The 21,702-nt window shown below is 44.7% G+C and overlaps 2 protein-coding genes across 7 annotated transcripts in view; one reads left to right on the forward strand and one right to left on the reverse strand.

Annotated features, from left to right (window-relative positions):
• tanc2a (tetratricopeptide repeat, ankyrin repeat and coiled-coil containing 2a) overlaps positions 1–10,884 on the forward strand; it is a 136,937-nt gene extending 126,053 nt beyond the window's left edge. For 3 of the 5 annotated variants that reach the window (XM_036941127.1, XM_021557960.2, XM_036941128.1), the window contains 14 exons: positions 122–230; positions 352–474; positions 573–809; positions 987–1,172; positions 1,254–1,347; positions 1,444–1,577; positions 1,749–1,872; positions 2,114–2,289; positions 2,499–2,631; positions 3,261–3,290; positions 4,134–4,225; positions 4,345–4,491; positions 5,420–5,520; positions 6,034–10,884. In XM_036941127.1, coding sequence (XP_036797022.1) covers positions 122–230; positions 352–474; positions 573–809; positions 987–1,172; positions 1,254–1,347; positions 1,444–1,577; positions 1,749–1,872; positions 2,114–2,289; positions 2,499–2,631; positions 3,261–3,290; positions 4,134–4,225; positions 4,345–4,491; positions 5,420–5,520; positions 6,034–8,005 — 3,658 coding nt within the window. In that variant the 3' untranslated portion in view covers positions 8,006–10,884. The remainder of the gene's footprint in view (positions 1–121; positions 231–351; positions 475–572; positions 810–986; positions 1,173–1,253; positions 1,348–1,443; positions 1,578–1,748; positions 1,873–2,113; positions 2,290–2,498; positions 2,632–3,260; positions 3,291–4,133; positions 4,226–4,344; positions 4,492–5,419; positions 5,521–6,033) is intronic. The other 2 variants (XM_021557961.2, XM_021557962.2) reach the window with 1 other exon arrangement.
• Positions 9,946–18,206, reverse strand: LOC110486400 (cytochrome b561). Of its 2 annotated transcripts, none has more exons than XM_021557963.2 (6): positions 17,749–18,204; positions 16,565–16,782; positions 14,165–14,263; positions 12,150–12,253; positions 11,790–11,947; positions 9,946–11,113 (listed from the first exon to the last, which is right to left on the reverse strand). In XM_021557963.2, exons 2-6 carry the CDS (start codon positions 16,773–16,775, stop codon positions 10,918–10,920), a joined length of 768 nt encoding a protein of 255 aa, XP_021413638.2. In that variant the 5' UTR covers positions 16,776–16,782; positions 17,749–18,204; the 3' UTR covers positions 9,946–10,917. The 2 variants fall into 2 exon arrangements, with proteins under 2 accessions (XP_021413638.2, XP_021413640.2); XM_021557965.2 differs by having other exon boundaries at positions 10,914–11,113; positions 16,565–16,778; positions 17,749–18,206.
• Between the last annotated feature and the right edge of the window lie 3,496 nt (positions 18,207–21,702).

Raw genomic sequence — 21,702 nt, forward strand, 5'->3', positions numbered from 1 at the left:
CTGGAACATCAATGTTTACAGCTTGAATTTGTGGAGCTTTCTGTTCTTAATTTCTCTCCCTCTCTCTACATCTTTCTCCACTTTCCCTCTTTTCTTCCTCGCCATCTCTCTGTCACTGTAGGAGTGGCCACACGCTCCTGGCCTTCTGGTTCTCACGTCAGGAGGGCAAACTGAACCGGCAGCAGACCATAGAGCTGGGCCACCACATCCTCAAAGCACACATCTTCAAGGTAACGACACACCACCACAAAATCACTACAGCATGCTAGCACACCTCCAACATCTGGGTCAATAGGTTCTACCCACTGTGCAGTAACACTGTTGTTGATATTACTGTTATCTTCTCCACAGGGCCTGAGTAAGAAGGTTGGGGTCTCCTCGTCAGTCCTGCAGGGGCTGTGGGTCTCTTACAGCACAGAGGGGCTCTCCACTGCTCTGGCCTCACTGAGGAACCTTTACACACCCAACATCAAGGTACTGGACACACACTCACAACAGCAGTGGCCTAACCAAAGCACTATTGCATTACATGTTTGATGTATTGGTTATATGTCTGACACTCCTCCCTCTAGGTGAGCCGTTTGTTGGTCCTAGGCGGCGCCAACGTTAACTACCGTTCTGAGGTTCTGAACAACGCCCCATTGCTGTGTGTCCACGCCCACCTGGGCTACGCGGAGACAGCCGGCCTGCTGCTGGAGAATGGAGCGCACGTAGACGGGGAGTCCGACAGCGGCCTCACCCCGCTGGGCTATGCCGCCGCCGCTGGACACCTGTCCATCGTCACTGCGCTCTACGCCTGCAAGGCCAAGGTCAGGCTGTGCATACTGTCACTTTGGCAATTGAGGTTTATTACAACAGCATTATGATGCATTTACACAACACGATATAACTCTCTGGTAGCAGAATGTACCAATAGGTATTTTTGAACACATGTGACGTCTGTGTGTGTGCATGTGTATAATGACCCTCGCTCTCCCTGTGTGTAGGTGGACCACCTGGACAGGAACGGTCAGTGTGCGCTGGTGCACGCTGCACTGCGAGGACACCTGCAGGTGGTCAAGTTCCTGATGCAGAGTGACTGGAACCCTGACGGACAGCCTCAAGGAGCCTTCACCAAGAGTCACGCTGTCCAGCAGGCCCTTATAGCAGGGGCCAGCATGGGATACACAGAGGTACACACGCATGTGCACACACACACACACACTGTACACACACTGTACACACACTAAGTCTGAATGTTGTCTCCTGTACAGATCGCCTCTTACCTATTGGACCTGCCAGAGAAGGATGAGGAGGAGGAGGAGCGAGCACAGATCAACAACTTTGACACACTCTGGGGAGAGACTGGTACGTGTTATATTAGTTTGTTTGTGTATGACTGTATCAAAGTCTGTCGAATGCTTTTACCCACACTGACCCTGGCTTCCCCCTCTCCCACTGTAGCTCTGACTGCAGCAGCAGGCAGGGGGAAGCTGGATGTGTGCAGGCTGCTGTTGGAACAAGGGGCAGCGGTTGGACAGCCTAACCGCCGGGGCATCGTGCCTCTCTTCAGCGCTGTGCGCCAGGGACATTGGCAGGTGGGTGGGCACTTTTGAATTTCGCACCCATTTATTATTTCAAGTCACCAAGCCATGCAAATATGGCAAATATGGAAATATTAAAATACACTACTAGCAATGATAGAGAACAATGGTGACCAAAAATACTAACGTAGCTAGCTACATGCTATCTGGTTTCTTCCTCCTCAGATAGTGGACCTGCTGTTGAACCATGGAGCTGACGTCAACATGGCAGACAAGCAGGGCCGCACGCCCCTCATGATGACCTCCTCAGAGGGCCACCTCGGCACAGCGGAGTTCCTACTGGCACAAGGTCAGAGTTCAGTTCATCCTCAACATCACCACCACCCACTCTACTACTCTCATTGGTTCAGAGTACCTAGCGTAAAAGTACAAAGGCAACTGCAAAAGTGTAGGTTTGACTTGCACATGGGCAACATGTAGCAAATACATAAAGTATGTGTAATATTTAGTAATGGACAAAAACAGCTGCCAGGTCGCCATGTTATGACCCTGGCTGCCATGGAAACATGACCTTTAACCCCCTCTTGCAGGTGCGTCTCTGGCCCAGATGGACAAGGAAGGTCTGACTGCTCTGAGCTGGGCGTGTCTGAAGGGCCACATGCCATTGGTGCGCTGTCTGGTTGAGAGGGGCGCGGCCACTGCCCACGCCGATAAGAGTGGACGCACCCCCCTGGACCTGGCATCTTTCTACGGAGACTCAGAAGTGGTAAGTGGTCGCTGGTCGCCACGTTGATGACCTCCCCATGGCAGTGCAGCACAGAGAAAGTTGTTTTCACTGTTGTTGATTGGAATAAGTACCTGAAGGTAGAATGCTCGTCTGTTCTTTCTCTCCTCCTCCTCTTCATTTTCCCCCTCAAATTTTCTTCATCCTTTAACTCCCATCTTCCCTCTCTTATCTTGTCTGTCTGTCTCCAGGTGCAGTATCTGGTGGACCACGGGGCGATGATAGAGCATGTGGACTACAGTGGGATGCGACCTCTGGACCGGGCCGTGGGCTGCAGGAACACCTCTGTGGTGGTGGCTCTGCTCAAGAAGGGAGCCAAGATGGGTACGAACTGACTAGAGGTCACTAGTCACACACAGATTTAAAAACACTGGTGTAAAGGACTGTCTTCTAATTGTGCAATATTGTTCTACTTTAGCTTCAGTGGTTTAGCTACAACTTTAGTCAGTTACAGTTCTATTCAGTATACTGGTGTTTCCCCTCGGTAGGATTATAGTGGCCATTGACTCCTATAATGTTGTCAACTACTGCCTGAATCTCTTCCCTATGTGGTTTGGTGCTCACCAAGGCTTCGCCAATGCCTTCCTGCCCAGTCACCACTAACCCCCCTCCTCTGTTTCCACCATGTTTATAATGGTGGATGTGAGGCCCCTCCCTCTGCTCCTACTGCTGCTGACATTGCTGTTGCACCTTTTTCTTTTGCTGACACTTTTTTGGCCACAGCTTCTCACTTCTGCCTCTCTGTTCTTTTCTTCATCTCACTCACTCCCTCCTCCCTACTCACTCACTTTTCATTTTCTCGCTCTCACTTTCTCGCACACACACACACACACTCTCTCTCTTGGTTCCTGTTATTGGGTTGGTTACATTATGTTTCCTCTCATTTCACCCACCTAACTCCCTTCTCTAACCTGTCACTCATAACCCTGGCTCCGCCCCCTCTCCGTAATCAGGATATCAGACTCTTCCCAGTCGACCCCGAGGTAACACAGTTTGCCCTCTCTCTGTATACATCTCTGATCTCACTCTCTCATCCTCTTTTTTTACCCTCCTTTCTCTTTATATGTGGCTTTGTGAAGTGAGCTAACCATTCAAGTCATCCACTGCCCGATAAGAGATTGTGACACAAACACCACAAGGCCCACAGTCCATGCATTCCCCCTGCTGGTGGGAAGCCATAAATGCATGTGTGAACCCCCTCTGCTCTGGCATGGCTTGTGCTTGCCTGTCCCCCCCTACACAGCATGCAGAATAACACAGAATAACTCTGGCTAATAAGGAGATATTATTGTATATTCATGTTGGGTGAGATTGGCATTGGAACATAAATAAGTTGATTGTTTTCCCAGTGGCTTTACTAGAGATTAAGTTACTGATTCTGTGCTTGAGTCAGATCCTTCCTGCACCAGGTATGACATCAATATCTATGTATCCATCTGTTAGCTGAGCGCTTAAATGGCACATGCAGGGGCAAAGAAACCCCAAACCTGTCTGTCTCAGTAAGTCACGCCATATTTATCTTGGGTAGAGCTTCATCATCATCTCGACCTCTCAACTGGTTTCGCTCCACTCCGAGGTGAAGTTGCCCCTACCTACAGATCTAGGATCAGTTTGCGCTCTCCAAATGCTAACGTAAACCATTAATGGAGGGGAAAAACAAAACAGACCTTAGATCAGCGTCTAGGGGCAACTTCACCCTACCCTCTCTTGTCCTTCTCATTGTCGGTCCTTGTACTCTGAGACACGCCCCCTCTTCCTGTCATTGCCACCCTCCTCTCTCCTGCCACTTCCCGTTACCCATCATGCCCCCTGCTGTCTTCCGCCAGGTCCGGCCACCTGGGCCATGGCCACCTCCAAACCCGACATCATGATCGTCCTGCTCAGCAAGCTGATAGAGGAAGGAGATGGCTTCTACAAGGTCAGCCCTTCCTAGAATATAGCAATATAGCACAGTGGTCATTGAGGGCTACTGTTGTGGTGCCAAACCGTGCTAGTCTCTCACCTTTCTGAGGGTTTTTTCTTCTACCCATCCTGTAGAAAGGTAAAGTGAAGGAGGCGGCCCAGCGGTACCAGTATGCCTTAAAGAAGTTCCCCTGCGAGGGCTTCAGCGAGGACCTCAAGACCTTCAGAGAGCTCAAGGTGTCCCTCCTCCTCAACCTGTCTCGCTGTCGGAGGAAAATGAATGTGAGTGACACTCCACTGCACCCTCCTCTATCCCCTCACCCCACCTGGCTGTGACTGGAGCTGCTTTTTTTTGCTTACACTCAACAGCATTACCATCTGCAAGGTTTACCAAGACATTACAATACAAAACAACTGTATTATCCCTCATTGGGATGTATGCTTGTTCATTGTGCTTACAATACAACGACCCAAACAAAGATATTTAGCTCCTCTGATAGATTATGGGTTTCAAAAGGTTGACAGCGATATTGTGCAAAAATGTACAGTAGATCAGACTTCAACATAATAGCTGAAGGTAAATCTCCCTCAACTCTAGCCTCATCTAACCTAGGCCCATATCCCTGCATCTTCCATTCCCTCTTATAGTTTGCTTGGTTTTGGTTTGTGTTTGTAGCTCTGGTAACTTTAGAGGTGCAAGGGGAGGTTGGTTTGGGTCAGAGCCATAGTGGCCAGCTGAGGTTCTAATGACAGGGCAGTGCAACAGCGGTTTCTGTGCGTGTGAATGTGTTTGTATGTCTCTGAAAGTCTGTGTCCTGTGTTTGTTCATATCAATGTTTTTAATTGCTCAATTTACATGGTATCGTCATGGACTTTTTATTTGTCAGTGTCGTCCATTTGTCTTTCAGTTTTTTTTTCTTGGGTGTCTTCTATCTGAACCCAAGTTTCCATCGATCTCATCGACTCAGTTATTCACTTCTGTTTTACTCTGTATGGTTATATGTATGACTGATACAAGACTCCTGAATGACTCTCATATGACTCATGTTTGACTCTGTACATGGTTCTATGTACGACTCATCTATAACCTTTTTTCCATTAATCTCTTGACTCATTTTTGACTCGCCTCTTGACTCATTTCTGACTCATGTACCGCTCCACGCGTGGCTCTGTGAATGACTGTCGGCCCTGTTGCTGTTGTTGCTTGCAGGACTTTGGGATGGCTGAGGAGTTTGCTACCAAGGCGCTAGAGTTGAAATCCAAATCGTACGAGGCCTTTTACGCCAGAGCCCGCGCCAAGCGCAGCAGCAGGTAACCGTAGCGATGGGGAGAACAGGGAGGCGGAGGCCTAGCGCAGAGTGAGCTCAGTCTTAGGATCCAATTGGGCCCTCTCATGTCACATGATCACCAGGTTTCCAATGCGCTGTAGACAGATGACTACAGGGGGACATAAGAGTTCATGAGCATTTTGGCCATGTTTTTCACCCTATGTCATGTTGAGTGGTTTTTATGTCTGCTTACACATCCTGTATCCCCTTAGCCCTATGACTTGTTCATTCTCTTGCTCATTGTCATGGCTCATTTTTTAAATATTTTAGTGTACTTTGCCCGACTACTATGTGAGGGCAAGTAGTTTGAACAGTTGTGGTGCTGTCATTTTGACCACATGCTACTCCCTCAGTCTTTGGTTTCATGCTTTGTCGTGCTCATCTGTACCCCCTCCACCTCTCCTGCTCCTCCCTCATAATGCTTTCTCTTCTTTCTCAATCTCCCTATTTTCTCTCTTGATATTCCCCTCTTCACCCCCTCGTGTATCCACCTCAGGCAGTTCCACGCAGCCCTGGAGGACCTGAATGAGGCCACCCTCCTTTGCCCCAACAACCGGGAGATCCAGCGCCTGCTGCAGAGGGTGGAGGAGGAGTGTCTTCAGTTCGAGGAGCAACAGGAGCTGGACCCTCCCCCATCCCCTCCCAGAGAGCAGGCCCCGCCCCCTCCCCAGTCCCTGGAGCCCCGCCTGGAGGACATGCAGCCAGTGCAGGACTTGTTTGAAGAGGACGAGGACTACCTGGAGCAGGACCTAGAGAGCCTCCCCATCGGCATGACTCCCGAGCCCCGCTCAAGCCCCTCTGGCCTGCCCCTCATCCAGAGCCTGCTGCCCTCCCCGGGCCACCGCAACTCGCCCTACCTCTCCGGAGGCCCCTCCATGGTCCAGGCTTTCGAGCTGCCCCCTAGCCCCCCTACCATGTCCTCTCCCACGCACCAAGGCTACCAGTCCTCCTCGCCATCACTTTCCCCGACGCACCAGTGCTCCCACTACCGGCCTAGCCCTCCGCACACCTCCACAGCCCACCAGGCTTCCGCTACGCAGTACAACTTCAGCCCACCACCTTCGCCTCTCCGCCGGGGGCAGTACCACGCCAGCCCCACCTCAGAGAGCGGAGGAGGTCTATACCGGCCACAGTCGGCCTCAGCCCGCTACCAGTCGGAGCAGATACCCGGCCGGCCGAAGTCTCCGCTGTCTAAGATGAGCAGCCAGCGCTCCTTCCAGCTGCCCTCCCAGCAGCATCCTCCCCAGCAGGGCCAGTGGCTGCAGCCTGCCAAGGCTCAGATCGTACGCACCAACCAGCCCAGCTCCGCTGTGCACTCCAGTGCTGTGCTGGGCACCAGTGCCTACAGCCAGATGGCCCACTCCATGAGCACCCGCCTCCCCCCCGACCTGGCTGAGCTGGGGGACGGGGTGAATATATACCCCAGTGCCCTGGAAGGGAGGCCCACGCTGCAGGTGCAGGCCAGCCTCAGTGCAGGAGCACTGTACCAACATGGTGGGATCCAGATGGTCCCAATGGAGGACGAGCTCCCCCAGCGGCCCTCCTCAGCTTACCGGCCTGGAGGTCCGCGCTACAGCCAGGCCCCCCAGATCAGCCGCAGCCAGTCGGCAGCGTACTACCCTGTCTCACCTCAGATGGAGATGGAGTTAGAGATGGAGCACCAGGCGGCGCTGGGATCACCGGAGAACCCCCACGGCCTGCGCCGACCTGTCAGTGCCACCAACGCAGAGCCAAAGCCACACGCACCCACTCCCCGGCCCCTCATGCACTCCCAGAGCGTAGGCCTCCGCTTCTCCCCCTCCAACACAAGCCTGGGTGGGGTCTCTGCAGCTAATCTAGCCCCAGGCTTCCGGGGCTCCACCTCGGCCCAGCAGATGGAAATCCCTCTACAGCTGTCCTACGAGGATGGTAGTGTCTACTGCGACGACCTCTCGCCTGTGTCTCCTCCACAGTGCAGTGACATAAGGGTGGTGGGAGGGACGTACCCAGACAAGGCGCTCCGCTCCAGAAACACACCTTTCATGGGCGTTGTCGACAAGACAGCGCGGACTCACCAGTACCTGCCACCACAACCGCAGACAATAGGGCGCTCCTGGGCCATCTCTTCCCTGGACACGGTAGTGACAAGCTCCACCACGTCTCCAGGGAACATTGGCCCTCAGCATGGCTACAGCCAACAGCCCAGCCTGGGACACATCGCCTACTACAACCGCACCAACAACGCCCACAACGGACACCTCCTGGACGATGACTACTACCAGCCACCAGCTAACAGCTCACGGGGTGGCAGGGCAGATGGCATGGGCCGTGTGAGCCAGGCGCCATCCTACCCAGACGTCAAGGTGGCCCGGACACTGCCTGTGGCCCAGGCCTACCAGGACAGCGAGTACATGCAGCACTCCAGGGACAGGCAGGGCCCCACATCCCCTATCAAACCAAAGAGACCTTTCGTGGAGTCAAACGTGTAGGGAGGGACTGAGGGAGATGACTGATAAGCCTGCAGATATTTTGATTTGCAGTGACTTAGAGACAACCCCAAGGGTATGTGATGAGACTGGGAAGGCAACACTACTGCAGACAAACACATTTAAACTCTCCTCCCATGCATCTTCTTTGCCTCTGTCCTTCACAGCCATTTACTATGGATGAATACAAGAAAGCCTAAAACTGCAGTTTGCCAGGTGAATCCAACACCTCCAGTACTCCAGAATATGTTGGCCTTCTGTTTGCAGAGTAGTTTGTATAGTCAGTGGAGGGGACAGGGATGATCCACAACTTTAGGAACTGGAGTCTGTTGGAAAAGCATGTAGGACTAATACCACACACCCTGACCTGGAAACCTCCAGATCTCAAGCAGGGGAGACTGCTGCCTGCCATTTTCTCCCTGCCCCTGAATGCCTGTCCTGGGATGGTCACACTCAAGCCATGGGCACTTCCCTGCTTCACCTGTTGAAGTCCAAACTCTCAATGCCTTCTTCAGAACAACTCAATAGAAGGCCGCCCTTCACTAAGATGACCATGTTCTCTGCTGTAAATGTGACTGAAAAAAGACTTCAACATACTTGTACATAGGAAAAGCAACAAAAAAAAAAGTAATAATTATCATTTAAGTTATGTTTGTAAATACATTATATATATTATTTCCATTGGATTGTATTTTTTTTTCTTTGCTCAAGAAGTGACATGCAGCAGGCTTTGAAGCTTTTGGGAAACGGGCATTTCTTCTTTTCCAATAACTTGAATGTTTCCTTTTACAGTTGAATTATCTCTACCAGCCCAATCTGCAGTTATTCAAACATAACACTGTACTACATACACTTTTGGCCACTAAAGGGTCAAAGATGTTGGCAGCATGCACACATGACTTCAAATGACCCAAGTGGTCATTGAAGGACTATTTTTATCCGTCCATAAAACAATGGAAATTAGGTGGTCAGACGTTGTCTTCAATATAGAACAGAAATGGGTCCAAAGCTAATATTTAGGTTAAGGATGTAAACAGAGTTGTTGTCAGCCTATATATATTCAGAAATGTACAAAACCATCCAACGTGTGCATTTTCATGAAACTAGATATGTTTTGAAAAAATACACTGAAGAAAGTGATGGTTGGACTAGATTATGATCTATCTATACAAGGTTGTCAATTGTGATGGATTTCAGGCAACGCAGTTTACCCACCAGTTTGGTAACGCCTTTATCCCCTACTGGCACTTAGTATGAACAACAATCAGTTAAACAGATACTTCTCTTACAAGAACATGTGAAGTTTACATTTTTATTTACTGTTGTCATTTTTACTCAGTCATTTGTTACTTTAAAATGTCAAACATTTAGGCTAACAGTTTTATTTGTATTTATTTACTGTGTATTGTTTGGTAATAGGTGGAACCTCTGATCAGACTGTTCATAAACACTCCAACCAGGAAGTTAATGAGCCAGTTGGTTGATATTAACAAGCGGTGCATCCAAAGGTTAACCCTACAGTCAATACCCTCTCATGTCTGGATTAACACCCAAAATAACATATTTTCAATAAACTTTTTTTATATATAGTTTGTGAATAATTGTGCTGCATAGAAATGCATGTTTGTTCTCTGCTTACTCCCATGCTGATATAAACATGTCATTTGTTTGTATTGCAGTTATCAATATTTGGAGAGGGAGGCAAATCTTTTTTTTTTCAGTTTTTTGGGGCTTGCTGAGCAGAGTTCTGTAAATTGTCTGTATATGTGAGTTGTGGTGTTTTTGAAACGAGAAGGTAATAAGAAACATGCAATTGTAAAATGTACTTATTTAAAACTGGTTACCACGTCAAGGAAAATAAATGTGGGTCGGCTCTTACTTTTAGCTTGTTCACACCATCAGTAGCGACGTCTCGTTGACACAGACTATCAAACAAACACCTATTGAGTCATGCATCTTTAATAAGTGATAGGAAGGCAATATAAGTTTAATTGTCAGTCAGCAGTGCCTAGAACAAGTTTCCACAAGTGAAAAGAGGCAGCGATATTGAATCAAGTAATCTTAGTTCAATTATTCGGACAAGTAGATGCTTTGAACAAAGCAAATTACAATACATACACCAAAACCATCGCCTGTTAAATCTATTCGCAAACATGGATACAGATATAAGCAGCTTAGTGCAATTAAATCCAGTAACTCCCTTCTATTACACTAGCTCTGAGCATTTATTACCAAATTGACCCCAGATATCAATTGAGCTGGGAGGGGTTTTCCAAAAAAAGATGAGTTCCTGCAATATTACGATCACAGGATTTTGAGTAGGCCTACACCTTGCCCTCTGCAGGTCATGACTACTTCTACACTGTCATAGTGAAACACAAAGTAACTAAGAAAAGAGTGCCTAGGGGTAATTCAAAATCCAGGCATTGTTCAGTCACAACTTTGCATCCTTTATCATAAATTCAACACTGCCAACAGATTAATTCACTATTTTGTCACAATGAACATATCCCTGAATGAACTGCAACTCCTTCATTTATCACAAGCTTGGAAGTTAGTCCTTGTTAAACAAAGTATAACCCTACTGCCCTAGATGAAGGCACAACTAACTGGCTTTGTCCTCACTGAACACTTAGCAAAGGCTATTTTGTTTTTAGAGCCCTAATATGGCACTTTTGTGATGGCTAATCTGTGGCAGCAATCAAATACATTGGTCAAATAAGTCCTGTCATACCTCCATTTCTTCACAAGGGGGTGTAGAACAGCTCATGATGTGACATGAAATAAAGACAGCATAATCAGCCAGATCTCCAGCTGGTCCTGGAGAGATACTGGGTGTGTAGGCTTTTGTTCCAGCCCAGCTCATATACACCAGTTTTAAATAAAAGCCTGAGCACACAGGAGTGTTTCCTGGTTTAAGGTGAGGTGGGGCTCCCTCGCCCCTCAGTCAGGGTCTCAAAGTGCACAGATAAAGCCTCTTCCTCTGGGTGCGGGGGTCTCCTGAAGTCCTCCCGTGTCACCACGTAGCCTACCAGAATCCCAAATGCTACTAGCAGCAGTCCTAGCATGTTACCAAGGATCCCCTCTGGAGCAAACTGTGAATATGTGTGTCTGGGAAGAAAAAAGATTTGTATTATATCATAATGGAGTTTGTTGTGATACAGTACAAAGAATCATTAGTTATATTTCCATGTGACTTATCAAGAGGATCTTAAGCATAACATGGCACCAAACAGGAGAATGAGTCATAATGTGCAAAGACTCATCATTCAAATCCATGTCTGACCACATTGTCATAAAGATAGCCCAGACAGCAAAAGCCCAGCTTTCCCCAAACACCCTGTACAATAATTAACTCCCCTGTGATTTAGCAGGGTAGAGCTGGATAAAGTAGTAGCACTTCAACATCATCCAAAGTGACAAACACACCACTGACTTGAACATCTGGCACATCTATTACCAAATGACTTTTTTTAACCCTGTTTTCATGGTATCCAATTGGTCGTCTCATCGCTGCAACTACCTTACGGACTCGGGAGAGGCGAAGGTCAAGAGCCGTGCGTCCTCCGAAACACAACCCAAGCCGCACTGCTTCTTGACACAACGGCCACTTACCCCTCAGAAGCCAGCCGCACCAATGTGTCAGAGGAAACACACTTTGCACCCAATATTTGTGTGCATTTCTGTATTTTAGCATACCACTTCAAATCCATGCCATTGGTATACATTTCTTAATTGTATGTGGTGGTATGATATTGGAACTGAGCCCCTGCATAGTAATACTCACTGGATACTGAAGAACAATTTCTCTGAAATGCCCAGTAGGCAGGTGGCTAGGGACATGGCGAGCATGGCCAGGCCAAAGAAGACATGTAGTGGCAGGTACCAGCTCCGCAGCGCCATTAACGTCCCAGGGAAGAGGAAGAAACCAAGCCCCATCAGCCACTGAGGGAGTAGAGGACCAATGTTATTAAACGATTATGCCTATTAGAATGTAATATGAGAGCTACTGCCTGTATACATCTAGGTTCTCAGTGCAAACAGTACATTAATTGGTATTCTGATACAAGGAAAAAGTTGAAATTATTAGCTTGGTTTTTGTGTGTGCGCGCGACTGCATGTGTGCACAGGAGTGGCGAGGGCTGACCTGTACACAGAAGAGAACAAAGGTGAGCATGCCACACCAGCTGTGGAGGGAGTACATGTTGGGGATCTTGTTATGATTATGGAAGTCAAACACAGCCACGATACCTGAGGAGATGCAATGAGACATGCTGTCAATCTTTCACATTCATTTTGTATAGAACAATGTTGATCAATTATGACTTGGTACATAAACGAACGTTACTCTTTAGTGTTTTTTTTACCTGCCTCCATGTATGGATATGAGGGCATGATGCTTGCAAACCAAATGTTTCTCTGAGTCAGTAAGGATTGCCTGAAGCCAGATTGCAGTGTTTAAATTGATCACCGGTTTGGATACACCTGCCTGTTTCCATGACTACTCCAGACCTCAGTACATGACGCAGGCTACAGTGATTCAGCTTTACACTCCCATGCCGCACCACTGATTCGTGGTTAGCATGCGCAGTCATCTCATGTTACCTATGTTCATAGCCTACTACGTTCGTACGTTTTTTTTTTTTTTTTTTTTATCTTGCCAGTTCCCTTATTTTAAGGAGCCATGCCACCACCATTAGTTTCTCCTCACCATCTCTTAGCGAACTTGAACTCACAAAATAATGATTTGTGCGTCTACCCTAGCTGTGGGTCTGAATTAGAGGTCGACCCATTATGATTTCTCAATGCCGATTAGACCAAAAAAAGCCGATACCGATTAGTCGGCGGATTTTTATTTCTAGCCATATGTAATAATGACAATTACAACAATACTGAATGAACAACGAACACTTACTTTAACTTAATATAATACATAAAGAAAATCAATTCAGTTTCATAATGAAACATGTTCAATTTGGCTTAAATAGTAGTGTTGGAGAAGGTAAAAGTGCAATATTTGCCATGTAAAAAAGATAACGCTGAAGTTCCTTGCTCCGAACATGAGAATATATGAAAGCTGGTGGTTCCTTTTAACATGAGTCTTCAGTATTCCCAGGTAAGAAGTTTTAGGTTGTAGTTATAGGGCTCTCTATACCATTTGTATTTCATATACCTTTGACTATTGGATGTTGTTATAGGCACTACAGTATTGCCAGCCTAATCTCGGGAGTTGATTGGCTTGAAGTCATAAACAGCGCTGTGCTTCAAGCATTGCTAAGAACTGCTGGCAAACGCAGTAAAATGACGTTTGAATGAATGCTTACGAGCCTGCTGCTGCCTACCACCGCTCAGTCAGACTGCTATATCAAATCATAGACTTAATTATAATAAACCCAGCAATATGAACCTTTGGTCATTAATCTGGTCAAATCCGGAAACTATCATTTCGAAAACAAAAAGTTTATTTCAGTGAAATACGGAACCGTTCCATATTTTATCGAACGGGTGGCAAGTCTAAATATTGCTGTTACATTGCACAACCTTCAATGTTAAATCATAATTATGTACAATTCTGGCAAATTAATTACGATCTTTGTTAGAAATTGTCTTCGCACAGTTCGCAACGAGCCAGGCGGCCCAAATTGCTGGATATACCCTGACTCTGCTTGCACTGAACGCAAGAGAAGTGACAATTTCCCTAGTTAATATTACCTGCTAACATGAATTTCTTAAAATATATACTTGTATTGATTTTAAAGCATTGATGTTTATGGTTGTGCAACGATTGTGCTTTTTTCACAAATTAACTTTTGTTAAGTCATCTGTTTGGCGAAGTGTAAGTAGGTTGTGATTCGATGATAAATTAACAGGCAATGCAACGCAGGACAAGGTAGTTAACCGAGTAATACCAACCATGTGTAGTTAACTGAATGACTGATCTGGCCCTAGAGAACCTATTTATGACCCTCCGATAAATAAGTCCACTTGCTTGCCCCACCATGTAAGACATGTCTCATATAATATTTTCAAATAGCTAGGTTAGGCATCTTCCTTTTATACACAATAGCTACGAATTTAAATTAGTTTAGAATGTTTGGGTTCAAGGGGAAAGGGCCAAAACAACAAGTCTTGTCCATAGACAGACACCCACACAGGCCTTACCCACTATGCTGATAATGAGGGCGAGAAGGTGGAGCACAGCATGGAGAACCTTGATGTTGCGTTTGCTTTCATTCCTAAATACTCTGTACACCAGGATCGCTGTGAGAGACAAACAAGGCCGGTTAACATTCACATAAGACTATTCAAATAGAATAATTTCCACAACATGATAATAATGAAGTCTGTCTAAATATACAGTGGTCAGACTTGACAACGTTCACACGTAGTACATGGAATATGTCAATTAATTGTAACATGATTATACACTAATTTGAAATAAAACAGTTAACCTTCAAAACATTGCTTTTGCACCTTAATCTGCTGTAACCATTTAAAAGGTTAGTCATTACTTTTGTCATAGTACCATAATCACACCCAACATGGCACCAAGGGCAATAACAGGTATGAGGCTACAAAAGAAAGGGTGAATCAGGGTAGTTATGGAGGTGTTTTAGTCCCAGTGAGCTTGAGGTGAAGGTTAAGTAAGCTGAGGCTTTGGGTGGGGCAGAAGTCATTCAACAAGACCACTAGAATGCATTTTCAAACACTTGACAAGTAGCTGCCACCAAGAGGGTTGGTTAGCATAAAAATGTTGCAGAAATGCTAAGAGAACACAACAAACAACTGTTCAACCGAGTTTGTATTATTACAATTATTAAGACATATTAACCTTGCAGAAACACAAACAACGTTCCAGGCAAAAAGTATTTGCTGTGTGTCTCCCGATCCCACTAAGGACAGCTGGTTTCCCTGGAGGGTGTTTTCCTTCCAGCTCCATTTGGACTGACCGCTCACACTAATGGCTAAGAGAACATTAGTTTAATGTCCTAATTCAATTGCTGTAGCAAGGTTAGGAATCAAAAGGCTACAGCTGACTTAATAACAAGCAGCTGTTTTATTTGACACCACAAAGGAGATTTTATTTACATTATTGTCAGTGGCTGAATAACTTGTTTTTGTCATTACAGTCAGGATTCAGGGACCAATGGAAAACTCGTTGAAAACTTTTGCTTTCATTGCAACTGTTTTCCAGTAAGTGTTTATTTTTTAACATGTTTTATTTCACCTTTATTTAACCAGGTAGGCTAGTTGAGAACAAGTTCTCATTTACAACTGCGACCTGGCCAAGATAAAGCATAGCAGTGTGAACAGACAACACAGAGTTACACATGGAGTAAACAATAAACAAGTCAATAACACAGTAGTATAATTTTTTTTTTTTTTTAAAGAGTCTATATACATTGTGTGCAAAAGGCATGAGGAGGTAGGCGAATAATTACAATTTAGCAGATTAACACTGGAGTGATAAATGATCAGATGGTCATGTGCAGGTAGAGATACTGGTGTGCAAAAGAACAGAAAGGTAAATAAATAAAAACAGTATGGGGATGAGGTAGGTGAAAATGGGTGGGCTATTTACCGATTGACTATGGACAGCTGCATCGATCGGTTAGCTGCTCAGATAGCTGATGTTTAAAGTTGGTGAGGGAGATAAAATTCTCCAACTTCAGCGATTTTTGCAATTATTTCCAGTCACAGGCAGCAGAGAACTGGACTTTATCATAGTACTATTTATGGGAACAAATCCCTGCAATAGTAATTTATCTCACACGGGGGGGGGGGGAACAACGGCCTAGAAACGAACAAAAAATAAAGTCTCGGCTCCTCCCACCCTAATAGCATTAGGGATGTATTCCTGTTGCAGGGTCTGCCCTTAGGCCTTTGCCTGAGCCCTGTGTAGCATTAGCATCACACTAATGCAATAGGTCAGAAGACCCCTGGGCTAACAGAGCAGACATCAGAGAAGACAACTGCCATTGTGGCTCAAAGACACACTGTGGCTTCAGCTTCCCTCTTCATTTACCGCCATCTCTCCATGCTACCAGTAAATCTAATTATTTTGGTTGCATACATATATTTAGCAGATGTTATTGCGGGTGTAGCAACATGCTCGTTTTCCTAGCCCCAACAGTGCAATAATATATAACAATACACACGAAACTAAAAGTAAAATGAAGAAATATTAGGACTAGCAATGTCGAGTCCTGTGTGTGTGAGATATATACACCAGACTCAACATTGTATACATGTATGCTGGGATGTATAGACAGTATATAAATAGAATATCTGAAGAATACATTGATATTAATAGTATATGTACAGTAATAGTTAAATAAGATACGCCTCGACTAGAATACAGTATATACATATGAAGTGGGTTAAACTGTATGTAAATATTATTAAAGTGACCAGTGTTCCATGTCTGTGTACATACGGCAGCAGTAATGAGAGCTACTTTATTGCGCTACATTACCAATCACTGGGACAGTGAGCCATTAATTAATTCAATTCCTGGAGGAATGGTTCATTCTAATTTTAGTTGGTTTAATTCTGCCCTACCATCTCCATAGAGAAAAACCAGGCCCAGGACCATGCAGAGGGGATGTACATTGAACTCCTGTCCCGAACCATCCCAGGCGTAGCCTCCGTGATAGCTGCCCATCCACACGCCCGTGATCACCACACAGGCCAGGCCCAGAACCTGAGTCCCCCCCACGTACCACGGGAAGGAGCCCAGGCCTTGCACGGCCCGCTGAGGGCCATCTTCCATGGTCTGTCTTAAAGGGATAGAAAGAGAGGGGGAGAATTATGGTTTTGTCCAGTGGTGCAAAAAAAAAAATGCACAATGACTAGTTTCCTGACTGAACCAACCAGGAAAACCTCCAGGCCCCTGTTTAGTCCCACCTATAGCTTTCTGAAAAGACCATTGACTCATGGATGAACAAAACCTGTGATCTGAATCTTTACCTAGTCTCTTACCAGTCACCACCCTAAAAGAGTCAGAGAAATAACCAAATATTGGATCAGTCTAGTCATGTCTCCGGGATTGAGACACAAGCGTCCTCTTCCTTCCTGCGCTGCTTCTGGACTCATTTGATGATGTGATGGGAGATTGCAGAGCTCTAAACTGGGGAAACTATCACATCCATGTGAAAAACACTTACATGACTAGGTGTTTGCTCTTCAGTTGAATAACAGTTTGTTAAAGGATATGAGTATGACTGTATTCAAAGTGTCAATGTGATTGTGTATTGAGTTTAATATTTGTTACAGGAGTAGGACAGCGTTTTTATCCAGTGTGTGTATTCAGTTAAAATTGCGTTGCTTAGCTTACACCACCTTGTTTTTTTACTAGATGATATACAACTAGGGACGAAAGTTACTCTCATAGGTAAGGAGAACTTATGCAGCAGGTTAGGAGAATTAAACTAGTAGGTTAGAATAATTAGGTTAAGAAAAGAGTTAACGTTAACTAAAATGCTCTCCTAACCTGCTACGAAACGTCACAACCCTTATTTTAGGCTACTGATTGGATATGAGATGAATGCATGTCAGAAACAAGAACCAAATATCGCGCATGGTGTGAGAAATGTAACTAATTGTACGCAAAATATTGACAAACAAAACACTATTTATAGGCTATCCTCGACTATAATTTTGGATACCACACGTCTAGGAGCTCTATCCTATCCTCATACAACTTCAAGCGCAAACATCCGTATGGTAGGACATGTTCCACTTACCGTTTGGTCCTCAAATAACCTGCTTTCCCAGCAAGTCTGAGAGGGATTGGATTTCCTTGTTCCGCTCCTTTTGTGTGTTTTGGACTGGTTCCTAGATACGCCTACAATTTTCGTAGTTACCTCATTACTATATAAACACCATAAAGTCCTATAGCATAGGCCTGCCACTAAATATTTCACAATAAGCTTTATCTTTATATTACTCGCTCCAAAAAACGTCGCGAGTGGGTGGATCTGTCGACTGGTCGTGACAGAAACAGTGGCGCAGCTAAACGTTGAGTTGACAGAGAAATACGTTATACACTCCCCCTCCCTTCAATTAGCATCAAACGTAGAGGAGGGAGGAGCACAAACAGCCTTCAGAGAGGATGATGTCTGGCACCGCACTGACGAAAATGTCCAAAGGTCTATTACCTTGGCTTACTCAGAGCGTCCTTGCAGATGCAGAACCGGCATTGAATCAAAACAATCCATTAAAAAGGCATAATGACCAATTAGTTGACTGCTTTAATTGATACTGATGCATATTGGATAAAGATGGCCTGTGCGATCTTGTCTGCCCGTTTAGACAGACAAAGCCAATTCTGAACTTTTTAAACGAATTGGTCTTTTGACCAATCAGATCAGCTTTGAAAAAGAGTTGACGTGAAAAGATCGGATGTGATTGGTCAAAAGATCAAATAGTGGAAGAAACTATCAGAATTGGTCTGCCTGTGTAAACGCAGCCCAAATAGCCCAGCTCTAGATGTTTGTGTTGAACAATAAAGATGCAGGAAAGAACAGTTTATTTAATTCAAGTAGGCATTTTCAACGTTTCAAAGTAATTACTAACATTTTTTTTTTGCCCATGCTGCATGTGGCTACATCCGTTCGCCATTACAGGACTATTAAACGACTACATTTATTAGGAACAAATTTTATCTAGAATATATCAATATTTTTATATCAATATTTTGTTTTATTGTATTATTATTATGATTTTTAAGGGGGTGCTGCAGCACCCTCAGCATCCCTACTTCCCGAGGCTATGAACCTATGGTAAAATACGGTGGTAGATCATTGATGTTTTCTTCCACTGGACCTGGAGCTGGAGCCCTTGTTAAGGTCAACGGCTGTTTTCTTCCACTGGACCTGGAGCCCTTGTTAAGGTCAACGGCATCACGAACTTTACCAAGTACCAGGACATTTTAGCCAAAAACCTGGTTGCCTCTGCTAGGTAGAGGCCAAGTGGACCATCCAGCAAGACAATAACCCCAAGCACTAATTAAAATCCACAAAGAAATGGTTAATTGACAACAAAATCAACATTTTGCAATGGCCATCTCAGTCTCTGGGCTTGAACCCCATTGGAAACCTGTGGTTTGAATTGAAGAGGGTAGTCCATAAGAGCAGATGAAAGATATCAAGGATCTGGAAAGATTCTGTATGAAGGACAGGTCTAAGATCCATCCCAATGTGTTCTCCAATCTCATAAAACTTTTTAGAAATGGGCTCAATGTCATTATCCTCGCGAGGGGAGGGTACTAGTGTATTGAAAACAGGGGTTAACTTGTTAAACACGTTTTTTCTCTGAGCAACTGTATTATTATAAATTAATATGATTTCCACATTTTTTAGCATACAATACAGCCTAGCTCAGTATTTTTTGCTAATTTTTTATCAAGGGTGCCAATTATTATGGACATGACTATCTGAATAGTTTAGCAACTTAATCTGCTAGGCTTAATGTTGAAAATCTAGGTTTATCCCACAAATCGGTCTAAAAAATATTTTGTCTGGATGCATAATATTAATTATGACATTTAGTTCATTAAAGGTAGACCTCGCGAAATGATGTTGCCACGAGGAGCACCACAGATATTGAGATGAGCGAGATGCAAGACTTCTCTCTCACGCTGTCACACTCAGTATCTGCGCATGTGAGAAGTTGAGCCTCGCGCCCTTATTTGTTGTGGAAATTGACCCACTATGCCGCTTACTTTGTGCGGAAATTGACCCGCTATGCTGTTTACATTCTGCATCTACGTCATATAGCTGAGTCTACCTTTAAATCACACATCTCAGCAAAACACTACACCAAAACACTCGATGGCAGAACTTGGAAGCTCCGCTTGTGAATATGCCACATCCCCAAATTATCCATAAGAGGGAGACAAAGACTTCAGGACTTCGTGACCAAAGGCTGCGTTACGCTTGATAGTTCACGTAAGGAAATTTGCCGTAGCCCTAATGTGATTTCCGAGAGTAGGCTAAAATAGAAGCAGACACTTTCAAAGTTTTGTAGTAAAGGAAAACTATGCCCTCAAAATAAGACCTCATTAAATACTTGTTGTATTGTATTTTTAATATTTAAATATTAAATCATTTTAATTTGAATGTTAACATGTTCACTTAGAATCTCACTTTGAGAAGACCACAGGACTGAAAATGGATTAATGCAACAATCATGTTGCATTCATCCATTTCTCTGTCACTAACAAATGCAGTCATGGGTGGTAACTCTACAAGTTACTCGAAAGACAAGGCACTCTGGGAACTCAGGCTTTACAATAAGTAATAAGTAATTTAACACTGAAAAATGTGGACCCATACAGACACTCAGGGTTGATTTAACATTATGGAATTTGCTGGGTACTCATTTTGCCATGGGGCAGAGATATTTTTTTGCAGTTTAATAACACATTTCCTGCAATTCAACACATTTTGCCAAGACATATGCCATGTTAATGATATCTGAGGGAGAGTGAATAACAAAATGAATGGGGGCTCCTAGAAGTCAGGGCCCCTAGGCACATGCCCTGCCTGCACGGTCGGTATTCAGTCAAGGTTACTACAAGTTTAGATAGCTGGCTAGACTCATTTATATATCCATTAAACAGAACACAACCACATTTCTAAATTGCGCTTTGTGTATTCTACTATTGCAACTGTAGGTTAAGACCCCTACGTAGTAAAACGCTTTTGTAAGAGTTATTTTCTGGTAAGCAATTGCTTATGTCGCTTATCCCTGGAGCCGGCCCTGCTGCTCTTGTCCAGAGGTCTGGGTTATTCTGGCATAGTCCGTTAGAAACTTGCCTCTTGCTACCTCAGGAGCCACGGTTCAAGTCCCCAAAATTTGAGTAGCACGTTGGGTTCATTAGACCTATTGGGCCAGGTATCAGAGAAGTGATATTGCGTCACGGGGAACTAACCATTGTAGCCTATGTGAAGGTTGCACTCTATGGTTGATCTCCCTCTTTAGTAGGCCAGTGTGCAGACAGACAGACTGATCATTCCCACACTCTGTCGATTGTTCTAAAAAACTATATTTGCTGACCGTATCATGTACTGTAGCGTAGATAGTCATAAATGGGAAGGTACAAAAACAGCCAACTTTTGCTTTACTGAAACTCAATTAACGTGTCTAGGCCAATGTTTGACTTATGACATTTCACTTTATGTTCAAAGTGGGGCACATTTCATATTTCAATTGAAGATGGCTCTCTCTCTCTTATTAGGTGTGTGGATGAAGGCACTACCATCATGATGCCGAAAAAAACTGATAAAGAGACAAACATCAGTAATTTAACTAATAGCCATTTGGTTCCGGTTTGAGCTTTTTTACTTGTAATGGAATGAAAATGAAAGGTGTAGAATGAACATGCACATACTGCATACTGTAAGACATACATCAACATGGCTATAGGTAGAGTAGGCTATGGTTACTCCCCCAAAAAAGGCTGTGACCACCATGCCTTATCAATCTCTCTCGTCTTTGTAGCGGTCACATGACCATAAACATACAAAAAAGCCTGCGGCAACGTCATTCTACCCAAGAAAGGTACCAACACATTTTGAATGATCCCAAATCGGTTTAGACGGTCTTTGTCAGACTTAACTCATTTGAAAAAAGTAGGGAGCATTTATAGATGCAGACACTACTCTACTAAACTAGTCACTACATTTGTATTGTCA

Source organism: Oncorhynchus mykiss, chromosome 13, assembly GCF_013265735.2.
Source record: "Oncorhynchus mykiss isolate Arlee chromosome 13, USDA_OmykA_1.1, whole genome shotgun sequence".
Taxonomy (NCBI): Eukaryota; Metazoa; Chordata; class Actinopteri; order Salmoniformes; family Salmonidae; genus Oncorhynchus; species Oncorhynchus mykiss.